The 20,819-nt window shown below is 36.6% G+C and overlaps 1 protein-coding gene across 4 annotated transcripts in view; it reads right to left on the bottom strand.

Moving 5' to 3' along the window:
* Window positions 1–20,819, bottom strand: part of DIAPH3 (diaphanous related formin 3) — a gene marked incomplete at both ends in the record, with an annotated part of 549,577 nt that overhangs the window by 123,079 nt on the left and 405,679 nt on the right. For all 4 annotated transcript variants that reach the window (XM_082675745.1, XM_082675746.1, XM_082675747.1 and 1 more), the window contains 2 exons: window positions 7,995–8,051; window positions 8,567–8,662. In XM_082675745.1, coding sequence (XP_082531871.1) covers window positions 7,995–8,051; window positions 8,567–8,662 — 153 coding nt within the window. The remainder of the gene's footprint in view (window positions 1–7,994; window positions 8,052–8,566; window positions 8,663–20,819) is intronic.

Genomic DNA, 20,819 nt, shown 5'->3' with positions numbered 1-20,819 from the left:
GGAGATTAACCTTTAGAACTTTTAGGCAGTTGGAGAACAAAATGCCCTTTGTCACAGGGCCTGTGAAGCACCTGGGCTACTTTTCTTTCCCTCAGACTTTACGGACAGCCATTATTACACAAGTAATAGCCTCTTTTTTCAGCTGGGCCATTGATGCAAAAATTATCTTGCATCTCCCTGAGCAGTAACCTCTCACAATCCATCTAGGAGACATGCCGTCCTCCACTGCCCTTGCCTTCCTTCCTCACCCAGAGACTGTCACTTTCAGGAGGAGACCTTATATCCTAGTTCTCAGAGAAAAGACTTCATCACGTGAGACCTCCAAACTCCCTTACTCAATATTTGTATCCACTTCTCTCCATATATCCTTTCTTTCCACCGTCCAGGTGCTCTCCCATCCCATCCCCCAGCAACCTCACCCTCAATACTGCCCCACCAAACACTCATCCCTCCCTTCCGGAGCTCCTTCCCTTCAGAATACAGACAGTAAAGCCAGAGCCACACGAAAGGCAAAGAAACACAACCCCTTCATTGAACTACAACCTGTTCTAGTTCCAGCTATTTCCCTTCTGTTTCATTCTTTCATAGCCAGGCTTTTAGAAAGGACAGCCTCCACTACTCTAACCAACACTGTCTGGCTTCAGTCTCTACTATTCTACCACAACTGCTCTTCCAGAGGTGAACAGTGACACCTGTGTCCTTCAATCCAATCTGTGCCTGGGCGCTCCTCCATCCTTTCCTTACCTGGCCTTTCTGAAGCCTATGGCTTTGCTGACTGCTCCTTCTCTTGGCCTCTGGGAGACTGCTCTTTCCCAGCTGCATAACCCAGTGAGCCCTGCACACATACCTTCCTGCCTGGGAGATCCAGCAAGACTAATGACAGTCCTGGGTACAGGTGATGTCTTCCCCTCCCTGCCTCCTGAGTGAACCTCCACAGTAGCACAAGTTCACTGGACCTTAACTGTTTATCCGAAACAATTTATTTGTCACTAAAATTGTAGATCCACCAACCATTTGATATGTTTTCCACATTTGTGATTATGTCAATGAAAGTTTAGTTTTCAAATGACAAAAAAATAACAGTAAAAGTCATTTGAGAACTAGACTCTTATTGACGTAGTCACAAATGGGGAAAACACGTCATGTATATATGCATAAAAATGTAACATGTAAAAATAGAGAAAATTTGTAAAAAACCAGTAATAAAACAATAAAATAATTATTTTTTATTCTTTGGAGAATTTGATAAAATCAACAGATCCTTTGAGCAGGAAAAAAAATATGCCCAAGCACAAAATCTAAAATGAAAGTACAGAGTTAAAGGAGCTTCTAGAGTCTATCCATTGACTCCTTATAAATCCAGACTCTGAACCTATGCTATAAGAAAAGGAGAGATTTAGAATGGGCCCCAAAATTTAAAGATAACAATTATAGTCCACTGTGTAACACAAATAGAACAAGAGACATATTAATCATAACAACTATTTCAGAGAAGTCAAGGACATAACTTTTCTTATACAATAGTTCTTTATCTCCTTTCACTCAATTTAGTCTCAGCCTTCAACTTACATCTGTGAGTACTCATTAAATGAGAGGCATTTGCTATTTCTTGCATAAATGTCCTTTTAAAACAACTTGAGGTCCTCACTACTTGAGAACTTTCTAACCTGTTCATGCTTAAGAGTCTGTTTGATAATGACTAGCCAAAAGGTTGTCCTGCCCTGACTATAAATTAGAAAGGCCTTTCTGTCTACCCACAGGGCATCCTTACACAGGCAGGAGCCCTGCTGAGTTTGTTCTTCCTTTTGCTTGACTACATAGTAAATAGCAGAGACTGGTGTTTGAATAAAATGTGAAATCACCCAAATTGTTTTATATTCTTGGGCTAGAAAAGTCTCCTTAAAAAATGTTTAAGTCTTTTGACACTTACAGGTAGTACTTAATTCTGCTTGAAAGCCCAAGTGTAAGGGTGTCAAAAACAATTAGTATTTTAATAGTTCCCTTCCTTAGGCAGGCACAAATTCATCAGAAAGAGAACAAAAAAAGATTCTCAAGAAATTAAGCCAATGACATTTAGCAAAATCATATAATTTGACTATATTATTCTTTATGGTCTTTCTACTTTAAAATAGGATACAGTTAAAAAAATGGAAATGGTAGTTGTCACCATTTACTACTTTGATAGATAAGGTTTTCTAGACAAAGACTGGTTTGGTGTCGTCCTCACTGTTTTCAGAAAAGCCTTATGGTAGTTAGTGCTCAATAGACACCACTGAAAACCTTACAAATTTCATAATTCTGCCTCAAGACAAATTCTTGCTGTTTCGGAAAAAGGTAGGTCAAGAAATAAGGGGACCCAAGGCTGAGTGAAGCAGGGAGGGGGGATGGTTGTGTGTGAAGTTTTAATATATCAACAACAAAGCCTGTCTTGTGCGCCCCCCTTAGTGTTATTTTGTGGGAAATCATGCCAATTCAAAGATATCTACCTAGCTTCACATTTAATTCTGACTTCCAGTCTTGGAGTGGCAGAGCAGCTGTGTCTGGAGGCAATACAATCTTACTTCTATAAAAATCTCTCAAAGCTCCATACATAAGTGGAAGAGTCAAAATAGATAATCAAATCCAAATTAAGCCTATTAAGAATTGATTTGGTGTAAAGATAATATAGCAAGATTTTGTTTAGGTTATGGATGCTCACTGAAAATGTGTAATCCTTGTTTGCCTAAAATTTTGATTATGTTTTATCTTATTTTGTCACAGTTAAATAGTTTTATCATTAGGGATTTTAATTGCATATAGTTTATAGAATTCTTTCTGATTACTCTATATCCAGTTAATTAAAAAAAAAAAATCCCACCGTACCACTTAATGAAAAGAGAACCATCTAATGAGATGCAATCAAACTGCAGGCAGATGCACCATAAGGTGTGGCCGAACAATTCATATTTGTGAAAGCTTTGTCACAAACATTTTACAGAGTCTACAAGGGAAAAGAAGTCCCTGAAGAGAGTAGAAATCACTGTACCTTGAAAAACACTAGTCACTCAGTGGTAATACCACTCAGTTTTATAAAGAAAAAAAGAAAGAAACAACCAAAGAAAAAGAAATGGGAGTCATACCAAGTCATTTCAAGGACATGGAGTCATACGAAGTCCTTGAAAGTCTTCTTTCAACCTTCATAATGTGGGCTCCACTATTATGCAATCCTTCCCATCTTCATCCTTTTTCTGTCTCTCACTCACTCTGTTACTCACCTGTGTCCATTCCTAAGGCTCAGTCCTTGACTTGCATTCTCTAGCTTTGAAGATTTCCTGCAGGTAACTCATCTGCTTATGCAGTGTTAGCAAGTCTTTGTGAGGGTATCAACACAGAGCTCTAGACTTGGCTTCTCCCCTCGTACCTTGATCAGCTCTCTAACTCTCCCCATTCCTTGCAGCCAAACCATGTCGGCTCAAAGCGGCTACAAAGTCCTTTCGATTCTTTCTTCTCTCTAACATTTGTCACTTTGATTCCATACAAACTGCTCAGACCTGTCATTTTCCTGCTCAAAAACCTCAGTAGTCCAAGTTCTTGGTCTGGCATCAGACTCTCAATATACTTATTCCCTATCTGGTCCTTTATTTTTAACCAGGCCAGGTGATTCACTAACACTGATTCACCAACACCCAAATATGGTATGATTTTATTAAAATGCGTTAATAAATATTTTGATTATCTTGACTTACTATTTTCTACAAACTATAGAAAATCTTTAGATTTCAAATGCACTGTATTAAGTAAAGAAATGAGATAATGCCCTGTACTCATTAGCAGATGCTTTCATTTATTTACTGTTGTTAAACTTTGCTTGATTAAGCAAGGGAAAGAAATCTAATTAATAAGTAACTCTCCACTGCTAAGGAGTAAATAATCCAATCAAGATTGAGCCTAACCCTTCACATCTAATGCAACAACCTTCAAACCTGTGACGATCAAATATCTCCTTTTGATGACAGATAACATATTAGGGAGAAGATGAGAAGGATAACTCCTAGCTACAGATAGAGCTTTAGCAATTGGCATACTAAGTCCTACTTATTTGGGTGACAACCGCAGACCCGATTTTGCTCAATGTACACTAATTGTTCTATGCAAGCCTAAACATAAGCATGTCTGTTCATTCAACACATTCTTACTAAATATCCATGTGTCGGGCACCAACCCATGGAAGAACTGGGGTTACGGCAGTAAACAAGCCAGAAACCCTCCTTTATTGTCTTGTCTGCACCCTGATGGGACTCAGGAGTAGTGTGGCAGACACTGAATAAGAACATTTTAAGGCAAATGTGTGTTGCATAATAGGAAAAACCAGGGTGCTAGTAAGAGCATATAGGTGCTTATAAGAGCATACAGTTTTACAGGGTTCAGACTAAGGTTCAGAAAAGACCTCCTGCGAAAGTGTGCATGCTGCTTCTGCTTCTTCGCTCACGCTTGCCCTCAGGGTTTTGCCTCATTTCTACTTATCCTTCAAAACTTAGCTTTGATTTCAGGTCCTTCTAGAAGCCAAGTTTGAATTGTCCTCATAAAGTCTGGATTGGTCTTTCAGACTTCTTGGTGTTCCAAAAGCTCTGTGCATTACCGCTATCTTGGCATTAATTAGATATATGAGAATTGTTGCTCATCTGTCTCCCAACTAGATAGTGGATTCTTAGAGGGAATCACTACATATTAAGTGCCCAGCAAGTGCTTAATACATTTTGCTAAATAAATGAATGAGTGAAGGTTTAGCAAGGAAAAATACCAAATACTTAATTTCTTCCTAGGTCTTAACAGACAAAGCAAAAGATAAAACAGGGAAAGGTTTTAACAAAAGTATTTTGGGTAGAGATTTGGAGCACAACACAAGGGCTGAATTATTCAGTGTGTACAATTTCTGGAGTTAGAATATTGTACTTTTGAGGTCATCTTTTGCCAAAATATATTCCGTGATATTTTAGCCCCAAGGTCTCACAGGATACTTTATCAGGATTTTCTCATTCTGCAATAAAAGATGATCTCTGTCTCTCTCTCTACACACACACGCACACACACACATATATAGTCTAAGTCTATATTTATAATCTATATATAATCTAAAATTTCCATGATCTTTCTAACAGAGTATAAACTTATTAGATTAATTTAGATCTTTTAATAGAGAGTTTATTAAAAGAAATAAATAGTGGTCCTCATTCAAGAAGGTGGTTTATCCTTGTAATCCAAGCCTCAGATAAAGAAAAGAATGCTATCTAGTGGTTCAATCTGAGAACAAGGGAGAAGATAGACCAGAGGCTAGAAAACCTCTGAGAGGGTGTGAGGGTGTATCTCAATAGCTCGAACTTATGTCACAAGAGAAAAAAATGTACACATGTGGTTCACCCAGATGATGGGAAGAGGAAAAGATAGGGATTCAAGCAGTTGTATTCAGAGCACGATGTGGGAGAGAGATTAAGAGCTTGGACTCAAAAGTCAGATGGACCTGGGTTTGAAATTTGGTCATAGGACTGGATACAAACTATCAGACCTGTTCAATCCTTGGTTATTTTTGACTATAAAATAGAGATAAAAACATTGACTATCTAATAGGATTATTAAGAAGATTAAATGGCATATGTATAAAGCATTTCAACATATTGCTTGGCTTTTAACTTAAATAACTCAAGCAAAGTAACAGTAAATATTAACTTTATTATTACTATTAATATTATTATTTTATTTAGGATGCAAACAAATTTAAAATAATTGTAGAAAGTCTCATATATCTTTTAAAACTAATGAGATAATATCAACTACTATATATTTTTAGAAAATATAAATATCAGGTGTTAGTTTTGTTTAAGTACATGAAAGCAAATTAAAAAATAAACGGGGTTTCCATGTTACATTTCAGTTGCATAGTTCAGTTGTAGGGTTAGTACTTTCAGTGAAAACACACTAATTTTTAGAAAAAGATTTCAAAATGAACTCTGAAATGTCACCTTTTTCTAAAAAATATGCATGATGCTTGTTGCAATGTCCTTAACCAAATTCTGCATTTTTCAATGTCTAGTCGGATAAATCTATCTTTATACATACAATCCTTAAAGATTAGTCTGGTGGTTTGAATTTTTTTCACTTGGTTAGAAGTATAAAGGGAAAACAAAAGAAATATCAATGAAAATAAGTTTTTAAAATATTTTAATCCACTACATTTTTATTAGAACAGAGAATTTGATCTTTAGGGTATATCTCCTTTGGTTTGCTGTATAATCTACTTGCTTAATTATCACAAAAGCCTTAGAACTTACGATAGTACATTGGCCTTGGTAGAGATAGAAATGTAATGCTCACCTGCTTTTTCCATCTGGACCAGAAGTATCACAATTTACAATTATAGATGAACCTTTGTAGCCTGGACACTTTACTAACATTACAGTCACAGAAGGACTGTGTTTCTCAAGGCCAGTACACAAACTTATCTTAAATAATTTCCCCCTACAAAATGGCCAAAATATTTATTTTAAATTAAACACAGCATGGGTATATGTATGCCATTATAATCATATCATATCATGGCTGTGGGTCTTTTCTTTAATGACTTACAATGGGGGCTGAGTTGTTTATTTCATATATTGTATTGATAATAATAATTAAAAAATCTAAGTACCTATATTCAATCAAACAAGAAACATGATGGAAATCAAAACTATATTACGGTTGTGTCACTAAAAAGCTCTGTACTCTAAGAAAGTTTTCAGCCTCTCTGAGTTTCTCTGTCCTCTACAGTTTTTGCCATTATTTAGTATATCACAATGACTCTAAATAATAACCCAAAGCTAGGGATTAATTATCCACAATGAATTTTTCTGACTTATTACAATTTTTTCTTCCTATTGTTAGACTAGGAAAAGGCAAAACAATAAAAACATACTATTGAAAAAAGTCAAAAGATCTATTTAAAATTTTGGTGTAGATTTTTACCTTTTCTCTCATTTATTAAGCATGTATTATGTATACTTTACCTTGAGCAGTCAGGATCTACACAGCTATTAAAAGATCATTACATCCATGTCTTTTTCTTATTTACCGCATACTCTTTTTTATGTTATCCTAGAAATTCTACTTAAGTTTCTCTACTCAGTCAGATATTAATACTTCTAGAACGTAATTCATCTGTACCCAAAACAACTCTCGAAAAAAATCTGTCAAGTATCTTTTCATTTCTAAATCTGGTAAACTTTGGTAACAATCTCACTGAATAAACGGCAATCACGATGGATGAATTTGACTTTGACCATGAAAGGTAAGCAGAACCCTGTAATACATAACAGTGAGGGAAAGGGAACCAAAGTAAACAAAACCCAATCAACACAAAATGGCATCTTGAAGACAGGAAGAGGGCTCCATGAGGTTGCGTGTTCAGGAGCCAGTTAGAGATGTCTGAAAGGAGTCAGTCTCAGATAAATATCGGAGACTAAGTTAACTCACCTTCTTTTTAGTGATTCTAGCACATCCCGCCACAATAATATCACATGAAGCTCACCTGTATTAAAGATTTTGCCAAAATGCTGGTCACAGTGTTTCACACTGTACTGGCAAATACGGTACAGTAAAACAGGTAACAATTCAATATTTCAAATTGTATCTTAATGTAAAGCAAATCCACTACTTAAAATAGTTCTAAGAAAGCACAATGCTTTTGAAAGGATACACTGGACAACACTGATCAGAATGTGTGAGCTAACTTCAAATAATAATATTAAAAGTAAAACATGCACTTGAGACCTGAAAGAAGAATCCTCGACACTACCTCAAGGCAATAATGGAAGGATGGAAAATATGAGTGCACAATCGCATCGCAAATATGTACATCCACACATTTTTACTATTTTAGTCATACTGAAACTCGAGAACTTCACAGCAACCTACTAAAATCACAGATCAAGAGGATAAAAGTAGATAAGGAGAATGTGCAATTTATGAATACAGTTTATTACCATGGTTACAAACTTTCAGAACAGGCTGAGACGCTGGACTGAGACTTCGCCGAATATCTGTTAAAAAATATATATAAAAGAATCTTAATATAGAGGTCTGTTCATCTCAGGAAGTATAACAGTATTCGACGTATTTCCAAGGTTAAGTATTTCTGGAAGCAAAGCAATGCTTCAATACCCTGAAATACTTGAAGCAATAATGTTATGACTTTTACTTCTCATTTAATTATGCTACTGTGAACTCCACTGGGATAAGGTACATATGGTTCTTTAGATGAGACCTGTCACACTAATCAGGCTTTTCCAGGTTCAGTGCATTGATTTGTTAATGCGCTACTGACACTGGCCAACTGGAACGCTTCTCTCTCTGACACTTGCAAGGGAAGGATTAAACAAACTTATAAAACTTCTGAAGAGTTTTTGCCCACAGCTCTGCATTCTTGACACATGACTTTAAAAGAATTACAAAAAGTGGGGGCGGGGGGGATGTTGGCGCGCGCGGGGTGCTGGGGGGGGGGTTGTTCTTTGTGATAGTCCCCTAGAAAGGAACAGGAAACAAGTGTAACGTTCACCTTTCGGCTTCGGTGTCCTTTTCCTTCGGTCGCGGAAGGCAGCCCCCGACTGCAAGGCCTCCAGCAGACTATCCATCACTCCTGTCTCATCACCCTCTGTGAAAAGAGATGCAGGGAATTCCATCAGCCCTCGGGGTTACCATAGCAATGTCAAAGCATGCGCAGAAACTGGTGATGGTATGGTAGGGGGAAAAAAGATCAGATGCCAGGACTAAGCCAGCAATTTCAAAATATGATATGACTTAACTCTCTCATAAATCAAATATCTTTTAATGAAATCTGTCTCATTAGTGTCCGTGTTACTGTCCACTAAAGAGAACCGAGTTCAACTGATTCACTTCAGAGCACTGCTTTTATAGTCTGGTGGCAAAATAACTTTAAATGGAAGGTGGTTCTAGTCATATCTGTGTCTCAGGTTATCATAAATCACATTTCCCTTGTAGAAATGGGTTATTTTCAAGGCATCGGCTCCTTTTCTAAAATCGACCAGGTGTGGGAGAGTATTTCTGTTGTCGTTATTGAGATTCTGCTGTCTAAACTTATACAAAATTATATTTCCAGGCTAATTTCTGTGAACGTGCTCCCAACAATTGATTCTTCATATCAGGATAATTGTCCCCAGACTTTAGGTGACACAGAACAATCACTGCAAACTTTTACAGAATGTATGAAAAGTTTGTCTTCTACAATGGAAAATAAACCAAAAGAGGCTCTCAAAAATCTAAATGATTATATCACATTATGATTAGTTTAAATTGATATTCTGTATATAATTGATGAAGATGTGGTTATAGAGTCATTTCTCTCTATCTGGTTATCTTGTAATAATCTATAGCTATTTACAGTTGTCAATGATGTTATTTAAAGGAAGTGGTTAAAAAAAAAAAAGCTTCAAAGAAACTATTGGATCAACCTAAATTCATGAAAATGCCAAAGATTTTTTTTGTCCCTTAGAGAGAAGTTATTTTCAGGCATTCTCTATGAAATTGTATGTCTGGTATACCATCATGTGTAAAGTACTAGAAAACTATTTTCCTCTGGACTTTTTATTTCTTTTTTTGAAACGCAATCCCTTTATAGGGAACAGATGACAAATGAATGCAGTAGAGTACAAATAACACATTCATTTACAGTTTATAAACAGATATGTGAATATAAACATGTGTCAGCCCTTTTCAATCTGGTTCTGTTTCATTTTTAGAGAAGTACTAAACCTCGTAGGTATAATCCAAAAACAGGTGGGTGAGAAACAGAGTATTTGGAGGTTGTTAACTTACACGTAAATTTAATTCTAAAGTGGCTTGATGGCTATTTTAATTAAAATATGTCAAATATTTCAGACACTTTAATTAGTAACTATCTTTGAAAATTTACACTCAAACTCAACTATATTTTTTCTAAAAAGAACTCCAGGTAAAGCTAAATATTTAAGGTTGTGAATATATTTCATTAGTAAAAGGAAACACTGAACATTCTTTAGTAAGTTTGCTGTTGTTAGTGGTACTGATGACGTGATTGTGAAAGTATTACATGTGTATTATAAGCCTGAGCAGATGGGTAAACATGCTGATGCTGTTGGCAACAGGGATGCTTGCTGTGGGATGTGAGATACAAATATGGAGTGGGAGAAGGAGAGGAAGAACCATGAAGTGCTGGATTGGATCTAAAGGTATCATAGAAGATCAAGCTTTAAGAAAAATGCTTTTTCTAGCTTCGTGGCCCAAAAGAGCCTAGAAGTAATGACACTACAGTAGCAATGAGCACAGCTGGCCCTCAGATCTTGGTTTCTAAATATTATTACTCACTAATAGGAACCGGAATACTTAGAAAAATGGCTGATTCTAGGACTGAGATCAAGAAAGTATGAAATGAGTTGAGAAAATATTACTGTGCCAGAAAATAAGAAAGTGCTCAAAGACAGATAGGGATATATCAAAAGGGCAGAGGAGCCAGACTGAAGGATAGCCTTGGCCAAATTTAGGACAATTTGAGCACTGAATGGGTAATGATGGGAACGGATTATTACACACTGGAAAAAAGAATCATGCATCCATACTGATGCTGAAAATTTAAAAATTTATTAAATATCGGGGAAGAAAAAGCTCTGCTTTAAATAAGAATGTGAACCAATAGATGTCAAAGATATAAAGAGGACCGAGTTCCATTAATATAAGAGATAGATAAGGGAAACAGAAAATTCACCATATCACAACCCACACAGTAAGAATTAATTAGGCAGAAATCATCAATGGTTACAAAACCCATTGTATGTAAGGTTATGGAGGAACATGGTATGGAGAAATCTCAAAGATATCACCTTACCCAACTAATCAAATTTGATATCACCAGTAATGGGGCACACTGACAATAATTGTCTCCTGAAGTGATGCACTGAGATGGACACAATATAAACTGTGTAAAAATATTTAACCTGGGAATTCCCTGGAGGTCCAATGGTTAGGACTATGCACTTCCATTGCTGGGGGCACAGGTTTGATCCCTGGCTGGGGAACTAGGATCCCACAAGCCGTGCGGCATGGCCAAAATAAATAAATAAATAAATAAAAGCTTAAAACCATCTTTAACAGAAACAACAAACAACAAAAAAATTTAACCTGCATCTAAACATAAGGAAACCATCTTACAAATCCAAAGTGAGTCACATTCTGTGAAACAACTGGTCTGGTTTCTTAAAAATCATCAATATCATGAAAGACCAAGCAAGAGAAAGAGAGAAAAGCTTAGGGAAGCAGCATTCTAGCTTAGAGGAGATTAAATAGACATGGCAATTAAATGCAACACACAATCTTCCATTAGCTCTCGGATTGTAAAAAAGTCACAGATGACATTATTGGGATAATTAGACAAATTTTAAATTTGCTCGGTATTAAGTAATTATATTGTACCAATGTTGGTTACCTGAGTTTGATAATTATATTATGATCAGGGAGGATAATGTCACTGTTCTTAGGAGATAGATGCTGACATGTTCAGGCTCACTAAACAACTTACATCACAGTTCCACGTTCCCAATTTCACACCTTTGATCATGCTGTTTTGTTTACACAGAACATCCTTCCCACTTTCTTCACCAATCTAACTCCTTCTCCTTCAAGATAGATAACTGAGAATCCTTTCCTGAGCTGTGTGTGCTGAACTGGTTGCCCCTCTGTGTCCTAATGACTTGTGGTACATATAGCAATAAATCCTTTACAATATTGTTTACTTGATGGTTTCTACCACAGAGAGTTTGTCGAGGGCAGGGATTGTGGTTTCCATTTATCTTTAACACCTAGCAAAGAAAGTGTTCATTAACGTATGTTGACTATATTAACAAATGAAGCACTAGCGTGGTCAGCTGGAAGGAGTCACCAAGTAGAAGAATAAAGGTCACGATGGGGAGGGAACCAGCGGGAGCACATTCCCACCACCACTGTAAACAGCACAGCTTTGTTCCCTCCTTTCCCTGGGCTCACACAACCATTCAGTTGCCAAACCTTGCTCATGTACATGCCAGTATCCCAAGAAGTGATCCATTGTTTCCTTTTCTGACTAAACTTAATGTTGGTGGTCCAGAACTGAATTATTTTTCACCTGAAATATCGCATGAGTTGCCTAAAATGATGTTGCTTCTCGTTTCTCCCTAATTCTAATTCATCCCATAGAGCACTGAAGCGGAATTATGATCCCCTGGTCACAAATTTTCAATATCACTCACTTCCCACAACATAAAGTCCCAACCCTTTCTCTTGGCCCTGACACTGACTCCAACTGCTTTCTAAATCTTATCTCTGGTTTCCAACATCACAATCTGTTCTTCAGCTAAAGGCAACTGCCTGTGATTCTCCACAAACATTTTCTCTCCCATCCATCAGTCTCTACCTGGAACTTCTATCCTTGGTCTTGTCCCTCAGAGCTAATGGCTTTGCTTGGCCTTCATTCCCCACTCCCGCAATGGAAAGAATAGTGTATCAGAGAAAGAAGATCTGCATTCTAGTCTGAGCTGTCAACTGGCTACATGTTCCTACATGTTCCTGACATGTGTAATAGAGATAATACCTATCTAGAGTTGATGAGAGGATCAAATGAGGTCATACAAATGAAAGCAGTGGTAAATTGCTAAGAGATAAAAAATGTAGGGAAATAAATTCATAAATGAACTCCATAGTGCACTATAGGAAGTTTATGTAATATCTGATTAGGTTTTCAGCATTGTTTTAGATCCATTATAAATTAAATAACTCTTTAATAGCATATGTGATTAATAACATCATTTCTAAGGGAAGCTCTGATCAGAAATACAGGTAGACTCTTAAAACAATCCAATGTGTAAGATGGAGACATAAAATGAAGATGTTTTTCCAAACGCTGAAAATGCATTTAGAATATTCATTTGACACATGTTTATTGAGGGCTATGATGCGCCAGAACATTACTAGGCATGAAGGACATCTAGATCCCAAGAATTAACAAGAAATGTTTTCAGCTCTCCAGAAGTAGAACAGTGTGCTAGGTATGGGAGGGTTCTATCGGAGATGTAAGTTTTCCTAGTGAATTATGACCTGGTGAACAAGCAGGAGTTGACCATGGCAGGGACTGGGGAGGGAACAGCATACCTGGCAGAAGAGATAGCAGGTTCAAAGGCAAAAGTTATAAATAAAAACAAAAGTGAGGTACAATAAAGTATTGAAAGGACTCATATTTACATTATTCTAATATAAACCAGAGAAATAAAAACTAGCCATTTTTATTGCAGACTAGAATTCAACTTCTTTAACTACAAGTCAATTGATATTCAAAATATTTATTATAGTCTCTCTCCTGCTGTTAAAACTCTTTTAAATAAACAGACTAACTGCAATAGTCAAAGCTGTGCTTTGTGTGAATAACATATCACCTTGTTTAATTTGTAAATCGTATTTTAAGAAGTCACACAGCATCAAGGGAAATGGAGAAGGGAGAGGTAGGGATGAGATATTTTTAAAGGAGAATCAAGAGGATGTGAGGACAGGCAGAGGGGGATCTGCTAAGGAGATCACATGGGAGACAACTGGGCCATAGGAGAGAACAGTGGCTGAGAAACTAAAAGCAAATCTGCTGGGTTGACCATTTGGAAAAAGGATTGTTCCTTATTTCACAGACCTGTCAGAGAGCTTGGATAAAACAGTGACAGGTATATATACACAAATACCCAGCACATTTAAAAAAAAAATATTAGTATAAACCTAGAAATAATATTGTTGTCCAATAGGAAGTAATCATGGCATGCTAACTGGAGGGGTGAGGAATATTTACACCATTGAACTATTATAAACACTGGCTATTCGTCTGACCATCAGGTATGATAAAATTATAATGTGAAGACAGCAGAGGTAAAGGAGAAGGGGTATACGAGGAAAGTATAAGCGGGGAGAGGGTATAAGGGAACTAAACCTTCTACCACTTAGGAACTCAATGACTAAAATGAAAAACTGACAAATAATAATCTAAGTACATTATCTAGAAATAAGGAAGAGGTAAATATCAGAAAAAAAACCCCACTAAGAATTAAAAGTGGTTGCCTCTGGGAAAGGGGAGGAAGTTGAGATGGTGAAGGAGAGTGTATTTTATTTTGCCATAAGCCTACTGTATTTCATTTAGGAATGTGCAGAAATCACACTGATACACACAAAGAAACTAAAAAATTCCTGACAGGAAGAGGCAACCAAGAAGGAGGAAGAGGAGAGAAAGAGGTTGCTTCTTGACCTTAACGTGCTTTCCTATGACAAGGGGAAGAAGACAGGTAACAAATGGTCCAATATACAATGATGAGCATTGTGATGGAGATCTCCACCCAGGAAGGACACCTGGCATAGGGCAGAAGGAGAAGGGAAAACCGTCACAGAAGGCCTCCTGAAGATGTAAGACTTAAAGGAGTCTTTACATTTGCCAGAGCTTCCTGAAGAGGGAAGGCCCTGCAGAGTTCACAGAACAGCTGTACGGGGGACATGAAACACTTGGAAGAATTCTCATGTCCATGGGAATGGAGGGCAGGTTACAGTAGGGGTTACTGAGAGGTGATGCTGAGGAGACAGGTAGTGGCCAAATCACCAAGCGCTGAAGAACATGCCAGACTGTGGAGTTTGGAAGGGAGCCATTAACTTATTTTAAATGAAGAATTAACATGGTCAAATTTCTACTTTACAAAGATCACTCTGAGAAGAGACAAGACAAAGGGCAAGGAAAATAAGGAGAAGGCAGGTTTCCTGGTTTAAGTCCAGGCAAAATGCGATTGTGGGAATCAGGTAAAGAAGAGGAGTGGTGAAAAAGGAAAAGAGAAAGGAGGAAAAACAGAAAAATCTTGGTCTGCGTGGATGTGAGTACTAAAAAATGAAGTCGAGGCTAATTTCCAAGTATCCGGTTAGGCCAGTTGGATATATGTTGGTATTATTCACCAAGTACTGAATTATTTTTGTTTCATGGTAGAATGGGGCTGAGACAAGAGAAGAATTCAGTTTGGATATGTTGAGATCTTCATGAGATATCCAACTGCAGGTGATTAAAGGTGTCTAGAAGGATGATGGTTTCACAGGTTTAAAACTTGGGGGAGAGGAATTAATTATACTAACAAGTTGAACTTAGAAGCATACTGGTCGTACTGGAAGCTACAGAAAAGAACATAAACATAGTGAAATGGTAATGAACACAAGTTTTGAATTTAGACAACCTGTATTTAAATTCTGGCTTTCCAATTAGAAATCAGTGTGGCTTTGGGAAAATTACTTAACCTTACTAACCTCCATTATTTTTTCCTCAACTTTGATGTGTGATTAATAATAGCGCCTACTTCACAATATTATTGGGAGGATTAAAGGAGATAAATCATGTGTAACACTCAGCAGAGTGCCTGGCACATCATAAGAACTTAATAACAGTTAATCTTTGCTGTGGTCATTACTGATGTTATGGCAGAGCATGAGTTCTGTTAGGAAGGGTGTGTGTAGACATAAGGAAAGAGCTGAGGGGAAGCCACATGGCAAGCTAATATGCAAAGGGGATTTTAGGAGGAACCAACTGTTCTCAACCTGTGACCATTTTCCATTGTGTTCACTTTGCACGTGCTTCCAGAGCTCCCCTTTTCACTCCCACAGTCTCTGGCACACTTTCTTTAAGTCTCATCACATTTGATATGACTTTAGTAGTAGTAAGACATATAATAACCACCTGGAATTTGGCAAGAGGATAGGGAAGGAAAGCTCAGTTTCTCCAAAGAATTGTTGAAAGTGTGCAGCTGATACTCAAAATTCAGAGACTCAGAATTTAACCCACCTCTTTCTAAAAGAAACACAAGACAGTTGCCCCAACAAAATTACATGAATTTACTGTTCATGCTGCTAGTTACAGACCTTCTGGGGACAAAGCTGTATTTGATTTACTTGCTAACCTAGTTCAGTCTTTAACCTTCTAGAACAAAGCTCAAAATACTACTTAACCCAGACAGCAAAAAGACAGGAATAACACAAAACAACATCTTCGAACATGTCTTAATCTAGATGTGAAACTGAAAATTTATTTGAGTCAAGGGAATTAGCCAATTTTCATTGGGATTTAACTGATAAAATGATAATTAGAACAGTTCTCTTGTATATTATAATGACTGACTCAACCATGAGAAGTGGAATTTTATATTTAGAAACCCAATACTTTAGTATTTCTGGTTTTATTCACTATTCTTCATTATTTGCATATCTTGAATTAAATATATTTCCTGTTACAAGTTAGAAGGAAAAATGTAGAATCTTTTACAATGAAGTAAGGTTGTTTTCCTTTTTTCCAAAAGAAACTTAAGAGCAAAGTCAAGGAGCCAAAGTGTTGGGCTTAAATCTTGGCTCTTGCCAGCTGTGTGCCCCTTAAAGACCATCTTGTGCCTCCCTATTTCCTCCTCTATAAGATGGGGATAATAATAGTACGCTTCTCAAAAGGCTGTTGTGAGGATTAAGTGAGCTAATACATGTAAAGAGCTTAGGATAATGCCTCACACACAGTAAGGCTTCAATAAATATTACTATTATTTTTAATATTATGATGACTCTTCTTTTTCACTAATATGGCACACATTGCTGAATGGCCAGTGCAACACATCCATTCCCTACCCTCTCTTTGTCTGCTTCCACTACAGAAGCTGGAAAAGTTAAAACCTCATTTTCCAAAGCTTCCTTGTAGTGAAGCTGAGGGTGGCCCTATGATGCATTTCTGACTGATAAAGTGTAAGTGATCACCTGTATGGTGCTGCTAGAAACAGAAGAGGCAGATGCTGATAGCCACTCTCCCCCTTCCTCCTATCTTGAATATCTACCGGAGCTGTGACAGCTGTGGCTGCCATCGCACATTGCTACCCCTTCTCGCTACCTTGAATATGCTTGGACATGTGACAGTCATCATAACTCTGAGCACAGACCACGGGGCCATTCTTTTAGTTGCTCTGGATAAAATATAAGGCTATATTTTTCAAAGCTTCAGTGAAAACTATTTTGCAGATACATTTGAATGTGTAAACCATAATTATTATACTATTACATTGTATTCAGACTGGAATCTAAATGATTTCATGTCTTATAGTAAGTAGAGTTATAGAGATATTTGTAAAATAAAGAATTTTTCTTATATGAACTCTCCAGTCTCAAAAAGAAAAAAAAATCCATTACTGGATGTCATATATAAAGCATGGTTCTATTCTAATTACACAAACCACCAAGAAAAAGCGGTAAAATAAATATACTCATATATAAATCAAAGTGTATTGTTATTAACTTTTAATCTCCAAATTTCTTATGATCTAGATTCTGTTGTAAGAAAGTGATTTTGGCATCATAGTCATTCAGCTTAACTCCTGAAGATATCTAATTTACCTTCTTCTGGAATTTTTTATGAAAGTTCTTTCATTTTAAAAACTAATATAAACAATTGACCAAATTCCAGAAAAATAAGTTACTTGTCTGCTCACTTAATTCTCCTCTCAAATAAAAAGGGCATAACCACTTTTGGAATGTAAGCACACTTAAGGCACAAAATTTAAAGAAACCATATAGTCAATGAATGAGTTTGTCATTACGAAATATTATAGCAAAAACTTAGTTGTGCTGTATTAAATAGACATCCAACATTAAAAAAAAACAAAACACCAAAACACAACTTCAATCAGACAGACAGAATTTCCCAAAATGTGTACCACAGAACGCTAGACCCATGAGAAGCTCTGTGTGTGTGTCCATGTGTGTGTACTGTGGGGGAAGTAGGGCGGTTCTGCTGTCAGATATGCTTGGAAAATAATGTATAGTATATATTGCTCTTGGCAATTCATATTGAGTATTGAAACGAAATTCATGGTTGAATTTCACATTGACTAAGAAAACTCAATTCATGATTCATGATAAATGTGGCGTTTCAAATCAGTAGAGGATAAGAAAAGATTCAATAACTACTATGATGGTAGTTTATTTGGATCCCACCCTGCTATTTATACCAACTATTTCAACATGAAAAAATTAAATTGCAAAATATAGCAGACAGTATAGAAAAGTATATTTTTCATTGGTTCTGAAAGGAGACGATTTTCCTGGGAAAAATCTGAATACCCAAATGTCATATAGTTTGTACTATAATAAATGTCTATAAATCACAAGAACAATAAGAACAAAGTCTACACATAAACAATGAAAGGAGAAACCAGGGGAAAAAAAAAATTGAAAACAGGTATTCCCTAAAACTGATTTTCTTGAAATAAAGAACATTATGACTCAGGAAAAAAAAAAAAATCAACAATCAATAAAAAAATAACAATAAATCAGGCAAATAATATGTTCAGGGAATCCATCATAAAGACAAACAAATAGGGCTTTTATATAGAGGATATAATCCACAACGTCATTCATAATTAAAGATTTTCCAAGTACATCAATGAGAGATCATTTTTACCTATCAGCATGGCAATAATAACAACTGAGGATAATTGGTAAAGGTTGGAAAACAGATCATTCCACACATTATTGGTGGAAATATAAAACGAATGCAACCTCTTGGGAATGCAATTTGGCAATCTGTATCAGAAATAAAACTGCACATACCATTTGATGAAATGATTTTTTTCTAAGAAAATTATCTTACTTATAACTCATGAGTGCAAGGGCATATGTACAAGGATGTTTATTACAATGTTTATAATAACAAGTGATTGAAAATGACCTAAATGCTCATCTGCAAGAGACAGACTTAATAAACTATGACATTCATATACTAAAATATGCTGAGATGAGGAAAAAATAATGAAGCATATTTAAATTGTTGATATGGACCATATCCAAAACATAGTAAGTGAAAAAAGCCAATCACTTATCAATGAGGACATTGAGTACAGACCTTTCTATGATCACTCACGGCTATTAGCTACAAAGCAGAGGATAAATTTCCTGACTTCCTGCTTAGCAATTACTCCACCACATGATGTTGAAGAAAGGCACTAACTAATCATTCTTTCTGTGTTAAGTGTTTGTTAAAATATCTCCCATGTAAGTATCCAAGTGACCAACTCTGATTAGCTTGTTCACAGTGACCTTTTCTAACAATTACTAAAGAAAACAAAATTTAAAACCAGTATTGTCTCCCTGGCAAAAAGAACATTGCCAAAGTTGTGTGTTGTACAGGGCTGAGTGTGCTGAACAGAGGTCTTCAGATGCAAAAGTACAGAGTGTCTGGGGAAAAATAATGTATCTATTTACATACATATGTAGACGTGAAATGATAATGACATTTAACAAGATGTGACTATCACTCACAGTGAACACCCATGACCCTATAATCACAGAGTAACCCAGAGAGGAAAAGGTTAATTACACGGTAGAACACCACCATTCTAAGCAGAAGCTTAACTTGTCACCCACAAGAGCTTCATTTTATTCTGAGAAATTAGTCTGACAGTGCTTAAGCTCGGCAATTGCTTACTTCCTGTTGAAAATATATTAGATGTATTTTAAACTTGTTTTAATATTTTCATATATTAGAAAAATCTGAAAAGACTTTTCAATGGCTTTGTTCCTCATGAAGTTTTTGAACAAAGAATGAAATGATTTCAGATAGAGAAAATAAAAATGCTTATTCAATACCAAGAATCAAGGGGAGGCTAAGCTAGGGAATAGAGGTGATTTTGCAGGAATTTTCTTTCAGGAGAAGCTGGGACAAACGGACTTGAGGCCATGAGAGGCCACTCTCAACCAGCGGTACCTGGAAGAGTGAATGGGGCCCAGAGGGAACCACCAGTCATACTGTGACAGCAGCATATGGTGCATACTGGAAGAAGGGGAAAATAAGGTCAGGAAGGGAGGCTGAAGGAGCTTGGATTCAAGGCTGAAGAACTGCCATAGAATGTTTTTGAAAGGTGTGAAATAATCAAAATTGGACTTCACTGTGATTAAAGCTGGCACAGTGTGAAGGTGTCAAGCCTGGGTGACTGGGAAAACAGTGGTATCATTAACCCAAAATGAGAACATAAAAATCAGGTTTTATGTGGAACATGACAAGTTAGGTTTTAGATGAACTGATTTTGAGGTGCTGGCAGAACAGTCAAACTCTTTTGTCCAGGAAGTAGTTGGAAATATAAAACTATAAAGTCTGTAGTTCAATTCAATCTTACAAATGTGCACCAAGGAATATGTGGCAGGCACTGAAACCAGGCCCTGCCCTGTTCTCATGGGACTTGCAGTCTTAGGGCAATTTCAACACATAATTCGTCACTACCTGTATGACAAATGTTCCAAAAAAGAAAGCCAAGTGGTATGAAATTGCTTAATACAGAGGCAATAGGTTAGAGGTATAGCTATGGCTGCCCAGTGATGATTTCAGAGGTTATTCTTTGGTACCTGTACTTGTATTTGCACTTAAATTTCTGAAGATAGGTTTTATTTGTACTTTAAAACACATGACCCTATAGATAGCACAGTAAACAGTGGAAATTTGTGTATTTGTATTTTGGGTGCCAAGAATGTAGTCAAGTGCCACCTCACTACTGCCAATCCTGCCCAAAGTAATTTTACTAGATTCAGGTTCTAGGTTCATTTCGAATATGAATTTGTGGTTCAAGTATTAAGTATTCATTATTTTTTCAGTTCATTTCAAAGGAGAAATACAGATTTCTTCTGCACAAATATAGTATTCCTTCCCCAATCAGATGCAGGAATTATGACATTAATATTACAAACTGAAGATATTTTAAAATCCTAAT

Source organism: Grampus griseus (assembly GCF_964374135.1).
Source record: "Grampus griseus genome assembly, chromosome: 18".
In the NCBI taxonomy this organism is placed as follows: Eukaryota; Metazoa; Chordata; class Mammalia; order Artiodactyla; family Delphinidae; genus Grampus; species Grampus griseus.
The sequence above is the reverse complement of the archived record's forward strand: the minus strand, read 5'-3'. Positions and strand labels throughout refer to the sequence as shown.